The 12,421-nt window shown below is 43.8% G+C and overlaps 1 protein-coding gene across 1 annotated transcript in view; it reads right to left on the bottom strand.

The window, feature by feature from the left end:
• The window catches only part of LOC102368221 (CUB and sushi domain-containing protein 1), a gene marked incomplete at its 5' end in the record, with an annotated part of 292,700 nt that extends 281,348 nt beyond the window's left edge, over nt 1–11,352 (bottom strand). Inside the window, 2 exons of the mRNA XM_014523449.2 lie at nt 9,956–10,080; nt 11,265–11,352. Coding sequence (XP_014378935.1) covers nt 9,956–10,080; nt 11,265–11,352 — 213 coding nt within the window. The remainder of the gene's footprint in view (nt 1–9,955; nt 10,081–11,264) is intronic.
• Nucleotides 11,353–12,421: the final 1,069 nt, after the last annotated feature.

Raw genomic sequence — 12,421 nt, 5'->3', positions numbered from 1 at the left:
AAAGATAAAAAAAAAAAAAAAAAGGCAAGGGGGGGGGGGGGGTTTGTCCCAAAAAGAACCCCCCCTCCCCCACCGACGTTGGAATGAAAAAAAATCAAGTTGATTCACAGAGTAGTAATAACGCAGGCAAATCCTTTCTTATCTCAAACGAAAGGACACTATAAATTTCCTTTATAGTGTCACATATTTATGCCAAATATCCTCTTACGCTGATTCAATTTATTCTACACTTGTTTCAAAGAATTAGATGGGATTCTAATGCCTTGCAAAACTCTGCAGAGGAAATTAAAGGGGGGAAAAAGAACCGAAGAAAAAACAATTTATGACTTTAAGGGCTTTAGAGGGATTTAATTAAAAATATTACAAGTTGTTCATTATTAGCATGACAAATATCATGATTATACATGCCAATTTAGGAGGAACCAAAAACAGCCAAGGGCAGAATGGGCATCAATATTGGCTAGTCTCAGTTCACACATGCACACTACTGGACTGAAGGACATCCAAATTATGTCATTTCTGGCCTACTTCCTCTGGGCCACCATGGAAACCACAAAAAGTAAGGGTGCGAACCTCTGGTTAATGAGAAAATCCTGTGCAAACTACTCTGCTTTCTGTATATACTTTCACAGCATCTGATGAAGTGAGCTTCAGCTCATGACATCTTGTGCTAGATATATCTGCTCTGGTTTGTCTATAGGGGAAAATCTACCTTGCCTTCCACTTGACTTCAGACTACCTATGTCTGTCAAACTACAATGGTCGGCACGCAAAGGTCCAGGTGGCAATAGCATGAAAAGAGAGAGAATGAGCTTTCCAGAAGTGTGTATTTCTTATGGTTCTTGTGCTTTTGGGGTACCTAACCTGAAATATCACCCAAATCAAGGGGCCCGATATTCAAAAAACACTGGATGCCCCAAGTCCTTTAAAAGGAAGGCCACCTTTAGGGATCTCAAGATGGGTACCTTGCAAATGCTACTCACTTCTTCCTATCTTGGCTATGGATTGAAGCCTGCAATTTGGATAACAAGTAAATATCCAGGTTTCATTGACCAGTCAATGCTTTGTACTGCTACCATAGCATCTGAGGACCTTTCATACAAAATAGACTAGTGAAGTCCAGAGTTGTGGTTCTTTTTCCTTTACAGGCTATAGCTATGTTTGAGGGTGGGACAGGTTTCCATCTAGTTCCCTTCAAAAGTCTAATCGGCCACATCCCCTAAACAGACACTGCTCTGTCTTCAGGCCTCAAGCGCAACAGGGTTGTGATCTGTGAAGTCCTAGATTAGCACAATTGCCCTGGCAGATACTGTCCCAGTTAAAGTTGTCAAGTAGACAGGACTGAGAGCAATATGCATTGCATTAAGTAGGGCTAATGTGAATCCCAATTGTTGTCAGAGGGCTGGAGGGGACATGAGGGAGTCTACATTAAACGCGAAAGACTTCAGCCCTGTGAATCACCTACAGGGCTGAAACCAGTATTGCTAACTACTGAATTTTTTACTATGCATCTCATGATACATGAGGCTATTCTTAAAACACCCACTTCTGGAATCAAGAGGTTGCATGAGAATCTCAACTTTAAAAAAATAGCTCTCAGGTATGTGAAAGACCTTGCAAATGTGACCCCAGTGCAGCCCTTAAGGCTTGTAAACCTGAGAACAAACACAAACTTTTCTTTTTTTTCAATCTATAGATTTTTGGGTGGGAATTGACTCATGGTTTTTTAATGTTTTTGGCTTGCCACACTGCAAAATTGACCTCTTGTAAGCAAGAACCTCTAGTTCACACTCACTCTAGCCCCATCACATTCATGGGCATGTGCTAAATATGTGTAGGCACAGATGAGCTTTCATCAGTGCTTGAGCTAGCACCTCAATGCATACGCATTAGAAAGGCTCAGCTGAATGTCTTAAAGCTATGTTGTGGTTTTAAGCTACCAACAGGTTTGGATTCTGTATTTCAATCTGACCAACTTGCTCCTACTTTCCTACCAATGCTCATACTGTGTTTGAGGGGGTTTTTTGACAGCACAGCCGATATAAAAAAAAGAAAAAAAGGGAAAGGGGGGGGGGGGGGTTGTCCCAAAAAGACCCCCCCCTCCCCCACCGACGTTGGAATGAAAAAAAATCAAGTTGATTCACAGAGTAGTAATAACGCAGGCAAATCCTTTCTTATCTCAAACGAAAGGACACTATAAATTTCCTTTATAGTGTCACATATTTATGCCAAATATCCTCTTACGCTGATTCAATTTATTCTACACTTGTTTCAAAGAATTAGATGGGATTCTAATGCCTTGCAAAACTCTGCAGAGGAAATTAAAGGGGGAAAAAAGAACCGAAGAAAAAACAATTTATGACTTTAAGGGCTTTAGAGGGATTTAATTAAAAATATTACAAGTTGTTCATTATTAGCATGACAAATATCATGATTATACATGCCAATTTAGGAGGAACCAAAAACAGCCAAGGGCAGAATGGGCATCAATATTGGCTAGTCTCAGTTCACACATGCACACTACTGGACTGAAGGACATCCAAATTATGTCATTTCTGGCCTACTTCCTCTGGGCCACCATGGAAACCACAAAAAGTAAGGGTGCGAACCTCTGGTTAATGAGAAAATCCTGTGCAAACTACTCTGCTTTCTGTATATACTTTCACAGCATCTGATGAAGTGAGCTTCAGCTCATGACATCTTGTGCTAGATATATCTGCTCTGGTTTGTCTATAGGGGAAAATCTACCTTGCCTTCCACTTGACTTCAGACTACCTATGTCTGTCAAACTACAATGGTCGGCACGCAAAGGTCCAGGTGGCAATAGTATGAAAAGAGAGAGAATGAGCTTTCCAGAAGTGTGTATTTCTTATGGTTCTTGTGCTTTTGGGGTACCTAACCTGAAATATCACCCAAATCAAGGGGCCCGATATTCAAAAAACACTGGATGCCCCAAGTCCTTTAAAAGGAAGGCCACCTTTAGGGATCTCAAGATGGGTACCTTGCAAATGCTACTCACTTCTTCCTATCTTGGCTATGGATTGAAGCCTGCAATTTGGATAACAAGTAAATATCCAGGTTTCATTGACCAGTCAATGCTTTGTACTGCTACCATAGCATCTGAGGACCTTTCATACAAAATAGACTACTGAAGTCCAGAGTTGTGGTTCTTTTTCCTTTACAGGCTATAGCTATGTTTGAGGGTGGGACAGGTTTCCATCTAGTTCCCTTCAAAAGTTTAATCGGCCACATCCCCTTAACAGAGACTGCTCTGTCCTCAGGCCTCAAGCACCGGCTATGGATTGAAGCCTGCAATTTGGATAACAAGTAAATATCCAGGTTTCATTGACCAGTCAATGCTTTGTACTGCTACCATAGCATCTGAGGACCTTTCATACAAAATAGACTACTGAAGTCCAGAGTTGTGGTTCTTTTTCCTTTACAGGCTATAGCTATGTTTGAGGGTGGGACAGGTTTCCATCTAGTTCCCTTCAAAAGTCTAATCGGCCACATCCCCTAAACAGACACTGCTCTGTCTTCAGGCCTCAAGCGCAACAGGGTTGTGATCTGTGAAGTCCTAGATTAGCACAATTGCCCTGGCAGATACTGTCCCAGTTAAAGTTGTCAAGTAGACAGGACTGAGAGCAATATGCATTGCATTAAGTAGGGATAATGTGAATCCCAATTGTTGTCAGAGGGCTGGAGGGGACATGAGGGAGTCTACATTAAACGCGAAAGACTTCAGCCCTGTGAATCACCTACAGGGCTGAAACCAGTATTGCTAACTACTGAATTTTTTACTATGCATCTCATGATACATGAGGCTATTCTTAAAACACCCACTTCTGGAATCAAGAGGTTGCATGAGAATCTCAACTTTAAAAAAATAGCTCTCAGGTATGTGAAAGACCTTGCAAATGTGACCCCAGTGCAGCCCTTAAGGCTTGTAAACCTGAGAACAAACACAAACTTTTCTTTTTTTTCAATCTATAGATTTTTGGGTGGGAATTGACTCATGGTTTTTTAATGTTTTTGGCTTGCCACACTGCAAAATTGACCTCTTGTAAGCAAGAACCTCTAGTTCACACTCACTCTAGCCCCATCACATTCATGGGCATGTGCTAAATATGTGTAGGCACAGATGAGCTTTCATCAGTGCTTGAGCTAGCACCTCAATGCATACGCATTAGAAAGGCTCAGCTGAATGTCTTAAAGCTATGTTGTGGTTTTAAGCTACCAACAGGTTTGGATTCTGTATTTCAATCTGACCAACTTGCTCCTACTTTCCTACCAATGCTCATACTGTGTTTGAGGGGGTTTTTTGACAGCACAGCCTGTGCCCTGAAAAGCCACTACATAGATCATAGCTAAGGCCAAAACCTAAGACATCTCCAGGCAGCTCAGTCAAGCTGCATTTGCAGAACAGACTCAATGGCCTAAAGGCCATGTCACTGTTACACAGCAATTTTAGGCAGCTTCTGGAGCTCTTAAGAGGTGTCAATGTGCAGCCAGTCTAGGGATTAAGCAATTTAAAGCACTTGTTATTCAGTTTAAAGTTACGCCACTCCAGGGTAGGACTATCTCTAATCTGCCATGTTTTACACCTGCTCCATTAAGGTGCAGGCACTCTCTACAGCTCTTCTGCCCAAGTGGAAGCCCTCCAGCATCCCAGGATGCAGTGGCCCCTCCTGAGTCAGGGTGAGCAGGGATAACAGGACGCAGGGAGGCCAGGCACAGTGCCTTGCCTCCTGGGCATGTCAGGCAGAGTGAGCGGCGCAGCTCCGGAGCACCCCACAGCTGCAGTGCCTCCTGCTGCCACTCAAACAAGCTCTTCTCCTGCCAGGCAGAGCAAGCCACTTGGACCAGCTTGCTGCTCCTGCCAGGAAGAGCAAACCAGTCTGCGTGATAGTGGGAGGCACTGCAGCTGCCAGGTGCTCCAGGACTGTGGCCTTACTCTGCTTGGCAGGAGGGGTGTCCTGCTCTTACCTCCTAATCCGGCCCCTGCTAACCAAGCCTTTAATGGCAAGTCACACCAGTGCAGGTGAAGGACAGTTGGAGATGGTTTTTCATTTTAGGGTGTGACTGCTCCACTAAGCGGAACAACACTAAGCGGATTAACATTTGTGCGGCTTACCGTGTAAGGTGTAACAAGGCCCTAACAGACCGCTGCACTCTGAGCCAAGCAAAAGGTACAGCTCTCCTGGCTACAGTGCAAACCACAGCCTCTCAAAGCCATCCATGCCCAGGCAACCTTTACTGAATCTGTGCCTTCCCCCACAATTTAGATAGCAGCTATTTACAAAAGACCTCACTACACATAAGGAGAACAGTTAATAGGAAGAGGTTACATGACTTCTATGTTTCTTGATGCAACATCCCAAGGCACGCTATAATGGGCTATAGTTTGCTGAGAGTTATGACAATGGCAGACTTATGAGCATCACTAGGAAAATACAGAGGAGATCATTGCTCATCAGAGACCTGCCACTCAATCAAGTATTCTAAGAGAACAATGTAAACTGGAGGCATTCGTTTCCAGGCAGGAGAAGGAACAACAACAATGGAGGAGTTTCCTCAAATGCAAACAACTCGTATACCTCTGCCTGTGTTTACAATGGATGCTTGATAGGATTACATGCAGGAGGACAGCAGGCTGTTTTATACAAGATGCAAAGCATCATTTATTTCAGGGGAAATCTAATGTTGGGGTCTGTTTTTCTTGGGGCCATTGTTCACACTCAGACTGAAATCGGTACTTCCTCTAAATTTGGGGGTATTCCAGTTTGACCAGTCTGAAACAGGCTCAAGTTACATGGGGTCACCAAACCAGAGCCAAATGACGGCACATTTCACCCTACATTTCACTACAGATGTTGCCTAATACCAGACACGTTGGTTGGCACCTGAGCCTGGCCTATATTTTCATCAGTAAAACTTAGCTGATTAGGGATGTGGTCTTTTTACCTGTATGGTTATTCCAGTAAAAGTTTTGTGGATGCAGTTGTTTGTTATAAAGTGCTGATTCAGTGCAATGTAGGACACAAAGACTAAAGCTGACTTAGCTACACTGGCCAAAAGTGAGAAGAGGGGACTGATGTAGCTGAGCTGAAAGAAGCTCCTAGCGTAGATGCTGTTAATCACGGCAAATCTACGTATTCACCAGTACAACTTGTAACCCTTGTGATTTTACAGTACTCGGCTCTGCCAGCCTGGTTGCCTTCACACTACAACTTGGATGTTAGTGAATGCTGGTACTCCTACACTTGTACAATGCTCCTAAAAGATTCTCAGATTTATGGCTCTTTTGGTATGGTAACAACACACTGTAGCAGTACACAACTGCTCATAATGCTAGAACTGCATCTGCTTGGCAGGTTGCATTGTTTTAATTATACTTGTATAGTTAAAGCGGTACAGCTTTTACGTGTAGGCAAGCTCCTGGAAATGGACAATTATGAAATAACCTGTCCATAATACTCTCTCACCCCCCAATCTAAAGCAGTTAAAGGCTAGTTTATGATCTGAAGTAGGAGAGCAGGTTATTAAACTTCCTCTTTGCAGCAACCTTTTACATAGTAGATGACTTTGGTCTCAAGTCAATCTTATCTTTTCTAGACTAAACAAACTCAGCTCTTTCAATCATTTCTCATATGCAAGATTTTTGAAACCTCTGATCCTTCTTCTTCTTCTTCTCTAGTTTCTTTCCAATTGGTCTATGCATGAAGTTAGGTGCCCAAAATTGGACCCAGTCCTCCAGAGGAAGCATTACGAGGGAGGAGTAGAGTGGAAAGATTACTTCATGTGTCTAATACAAGATACTCCTGATGATGTGTGTCAGTACAATGATTGCTTTATTTGTCATATTGTGACAGTGCTGACTCATGTTCAGTTTGCGATCCCTTATAATAACCTTTTTTTCCCTGCAGAACTGTATCCTAGCCAGTCATCCTTTGTGTTGTGTTTGTGCATTGATTACTCTTGCCCAAGGGTAGTACTCTTCATTTTTCCTTACTGAATTGCAACCTATTTATTTCAGACCATTTCTCCAATGGGTCATGATCATTTTGAATTCTAACTTTGTCCTCCACAGTTCTTGCAACCCCTTACAATTTGGTATATGGGTGACATTGCTAGGGTGACATTGTAACCCTGATAATCCAGGAATTATGCGAGGCGAGGACTTCTTAGGGTGATCTCTTTTATCAGATCAACTGCATAGTTAGGACAGAGTTAGACAAACTTTCTAATACAAAACATTCTTCAGCACCCCATTATGCTGTTGGTTTGATAAAAGATATATCACCCTCAGACACCCTTGCTTCTTGCATACTTTGGCACATGCAAATGTTATCAAGTATATTCTCTATTCCATCATCTAAGGTATTAATATCAATATTGGATAATACTAGACCCAAAATAGACTCTGAAGAACCCATACGTCTGCTTTGATGGTAAAGCACTAATTACTCTAGGTGTGTTTATCCAACTAATTGTGCATCCAACCTTGCAGGAGTTCTCTAAGGCTGAGTTATGTATACTTTCCTGATCCTTCCTTTTGCTCCTTTTAAAAGAGAAGCAGTTCATTTGACCTACCCCAGTTTCCTAGAACTGCACCTGTCCTCTGTGAGATCTCAAAGATAATTGTTGCAGCCAGGCTCCCACGTACTTCTTGAATGCATTTTAATAACCCTTGCAGCAGTGGGACATGTATAGCTCTCCTCCCCCTACTTCACCTATGGCAGGTTTGGTGTCTCTGGGCAGTATGCTTTGTAGTTGTACGACAGGATCGATTGTGTTGTTTTAGGAATAGGTTAATCAAGGTCTTGTATAGATTGGTTTGGATAGGGATGATCTTGCCTTGAGCAGGGTTTTGCACTAGATGACCTCCACAGGTCCCTTTTACCCTTCTTTTCTCTGATTCTGTGAATTCTGTGTACTATGCAGGGTGAACTCCATCAGGCCCAGCCCCTCTGAAGAGTAGCTGTTCTAACATCCTTCCAAGCATGGCAATTGTTTAAGATCTAAACTGAAAGGTTGACTTTAATTGGGATCGTTCTCAAAGAAATGATGCTAATTAACAAACATAATTTCTGCACTAATTGGATTTGAACCAATCCGTGCCTATCTATAACTCTGCGGCTGTCAACGTGCTGTATGCCGCAGCTACTCAGAACTTAAAGAGTGACAGCAGGAACAGAAGTGCAAGAGAGTAATCTTTATTTAAGTGTTTGTGACATCTCAGTGCTATGAGCAGTAGAGGGCTTTTGAAACACAGTTGTGTTGTTCCCATTCTAGCCAGTTGTTGGCAGCACTATACATATCAGGCACTCCCAGGAGTGACATTTGCCATGCCAGCAGCCCCATGAAAGCACTCTACAGCCATTGACAGAAGTGCAGAGAGCTTAACAAGTGCCTGATTGCATGGCAAATAAACCCTCATGTGATGAGGGTTCAGATGAAAGCGCTCCAAAGTGGAGCACCTTCATTAACTTCTGTCTGTGCCTGTGTGCGATCAGGGCTGGGCTGGAGGGGGAGGGAGCTGCGGGGGGCGGTGTCGGGGTCAGGATTGTCCAAGCTTCAGTTCACCAAGGATAAACATTTTGCGGAGGAATAAAACATTAACGATCTGAAGGACAGCACTACCCCTTGCTGCAAGTCTTTTCACAATGAAGGAAGGACTAAGCCTGACTCTCCAGAGACTTCACCCTTGAGCACCTGCTACCATTTCTATCCAAAGGGAAGAAGGGAATGCACATCACGACCACTTCAATTTGGTAGCAATTTATGCCCACTTTGCACAAAGTTAATGGAAAAATCAGTTTCCCACCCCCCCCCAATGATGTGGAAAGGTCTTTATCAGCTGTACCAAGCCTGTCCATGCATGGGACATCCTCCTAGCCATCTCTCTCCAACAAGCTGCCATGAAGGGGGACGGGATTGGGACAGAAGTGGGATCTCAGATGGGAGCTGGCTAGCATATTTAGCCTTACGGGAAAAGCTCAGGGAGTGACCTTTCTTTAGCTTTGCATCCTTAAGTAGTAAGAGCTCTCTTCTGCCGGCGATGTAACAAGGTATCTGTTTTATTATTACACTCATTAGTGAAGCCGATAACTTATAAAAGGGGCAACTGTCTTGAGGACATAATCTCCCACTGGAAGAACACGTGTACCAGAGGGAAGCAATTAGGAGTGCCCCTGACCCCATGAAAGCAGCACATGTGCTGCTGAACTGATCGCCAGCCGCAGGTTCCCAGCAGGCAAGTATCAGGGCTGCTGACTTGAAAGAGATGTTCATCTGGGGACCGCATGCAGCTTCCGCCATCATTATACTTTTTACCTGCTGCTTATACTGGACCCTCAAGAAAGTGGGAATGAAAGCCAATTTCTTGACCAATTTTAGGTTTTCCACCATTGCAATGGGCCAGCTAAGCTCCTGGCATTGGCTTGCCACCTTAACGACAATGTTTTGGACTTATACCTCGTGCCTTTCCCACGAAACACCAGACCTGTACTTAAGCCACACAGGGAGCTAAGCAAACACCAGGATGCCCAGCGTAGAGCTGGGGAACTGGTCACGTGCCCAATAGGCGGGAGGCAGAACTAGAAATCCTGGCACGTAGCTCCAGGGTCCCAGTTGCCGAACAAGTTTGGTTATCGCCCAATGAGGCAAAAGAGCAAGGTGCAAAGGGGTTGAAAGAATCAGCGTGCCAGAAAAAGATTAAAAAGTGGGTCTTTGAAGGAGGATTCAGGTTCCAGAAACTTAAAGCATCCCTTTTCTGAGACCGCTAACCAGGAGGTGACGCTCAAAATACCGGGAAAAAAGCAGCCCCTACAGGGAGAAGGAAGCCAAGGGACCAAGATGAAGACAGACATAAGGATGGAGTAGGGAGGGTGGGTCAGGAAGGAGGGTTTCTTATTGATCCTCATCCCCGAGGTTAACCCCCCCGGTCTCTAACCTCTGCACACTGGCCGCTGATCACTCCAAGCAGCAATCATGTCGCTCACTCTCTTGCAGGTGATGCTTTTGGACCCTTGTAAATCATAGCCTTCATTGCAGGTGAATTGGATGCTGGATCCTAACCTGGTAGACAGAACCAAAGAAGGGGGATTAGTACCTGAAAAGCTGCCGGGGCACCACATTTGTCACTTGCTGTCTTTGACTACACTAGTGATTCTTTAATCGGTGAACAGAGACAGTCTGCTGGCCTCTCGGGCACGGCATGGGATGAAATAAGGACACGCGGTTTTCTCGTGCGTTCGCTCGTGTTGGCCTAAGGTGGTCATAGCTTAACAGTGGGCGTACGTCTTTCAATACAACCTCAGCAAGAATTTTACTAAATGCTGAAGCACAGAGTTTGGCCCCGAGAGATTATATGCTCCACATTTTTATACCAGAAAAATCTTTACATCACGCCAAAATGCGTGTGCTTTGTTCTACAGCTTTAGATCCAGATCTGCAGCCGGCATAAATCAGTGTCGCCCCTCCAGTGACATGAAGTGACACCCATTTGCCCCAGCTGAGGATCCAGCCCTTTGTATTTAAGCACTATATTGGCAATGCCTTATCTCTCTCCCACCCCCCTTCCAGAAATCCCTTTTGTGGATTTCAAGGGAATTTGATGGTTTCAGGTTAAATTGATAGGCATATTTTAGGGAACAAAACAGCCATCGACAGAGAAATAAGATTAAATATTGATCTGCTGTTGCTAACAGTGGGCTGATTTATTCTTACGCACTTTAAATGAAGGCCAGTGAGTACAAAGGGGACAACGGCATTGTTTTAAACTTTAGAAAGAGAGAACAATTATCCAGCAGCACATATGCTTATTGACAAAAGATTGCACGAGGGCGCTGGGAAGTCGCCTGAGAAACCACGGGGGATGCGACCGTGCAGTGACTCGCACTAACACGAGAAGGGTTTCTGTTGTTATTGTTGTCGTTTTAAACCGCTCTTTCCGCACTTTGCTGGGGGGGAAAAATGAATTATAATGAACCCTGGTGGGACAAGTCTGGTTTGGAGGCTGACTTTGACAAGAGAAAACATTCCCAGGGGGAATTCATTATAATCTTCGCTTGTCATGGTATCACACGCGCGCTTATCTCTCTGTGCTATTAAATCAGAGCAAGATTTCCCAATATAATGCATTTACAGGTGTACAGAGGGTCTCTAAGCAAGCAGGCTACATATAATGCCAAAGAGACTTGACGGTGGTTATAAACAGGATCTTTAATTGCATGCAAAGCACATACAGAAAAGGTTCTTACCTAAAATCGTTGCCTATTCTTTTGCCTCTCTCTGGAATCCCAGGGTCTGGACACATATTATGTCCCTGGGACACACCAACCTGAGTTACTACAAAGCAAAAACAGCACATACAGAGAAAGAATAGTACAGAAAACATATTCTTACATCAATCGTCTTGGTGGATGTGGAGAGAAAATGGGCAATTGCTAGTTGGAATGCGTTTCTTTAAAAAAAAAACAAAAACTATGGAAACAAGCATAGCTGAAATCATTTCAGCTCAATTTTGGTATCAAAGTGTTTTACTGCTCAGTACAGCTAGTGACATGGCTTTCCCTCGTTCCACTACAGAAGCACCTTTGGAAAAAAAGGATTCTTACATTTTGCAAAATTACACCAATTTAAAGAGCACATTTCCAAAGCCCGCTATTAAAAAGGCCACCTGTGACATAACAAGGTGAGTGTCTAGCACCCATCAAAACCCATCTGACTGATGCCAGTGAAGGAAAACAACTCAATAAAGGCGGATGTGTGATTAAAAGGAGAGGGGGGGAAAAAAAAAAAAAAGAAGCCAGTCTAGGATTTTAAAAGCAGGTAATTTAGTTTGAATATGAAAAGTTGTATGGAGCAACCTTGATGGAGCTGCCTATAAACAGGAGATCTAAAGAGGTAATCAGCACTGGATAAACACATCGCCGAGCCTGACTTGCCACCCCCCTCCCCTGCTTTCCTCTTCCCTCCAGCCTGTCAAATGGCGCAAACAAGCATAGACACTGAATGGATAAAACTTGGATGGCTCCTGACAAGGATGAAATGAGAGCTGGCAACATGTTGATTTCGATTTTGTATTCCAACAACAACCCCCCCTCCAAAAAAACCCCTCATGCATAATAACATCGGACAAAGGGACGGCTTTGTCATGGAGCGCTTGAAATTTATATGATTCAATTTTCTCACGTCGCAGAGGGGAGGGCGCAGGGAAAATGTGACATTTCTTGGCAATGATGCTGAAGCGATGGAGCATGAAACATAAATGAGCATGCTTCCATCCTACCTCTGCCTCGCTCGCTAAATGAAAAGTAAAATCTCAATTACGCTCCCGAATTTATGCAATTAGAGCAGGACTCCCAAGAACACACAAGGCCGGATGAGGGTGCGATGACGGGGAGCGCGTCCTTCC

Source organism: Alligator sinensis, unplaced genomic scaffold (genome assembly GCF_000455745.1).
Source record: "Alligator sinensis unplaced genomic scaffold, ASM45574v1 scaffold994_1, whole genome shotgun sequence".
NCBI classification, from domain to species: domain Eukaryota; kingdom Metazoa; phylum Chordata; order Crocodylia; family Alligatoridae; genus Alligator; species Alligator sinensis.
This window is presented reverse-complemented; position numbering and strand designations above follow the sequence as displayed.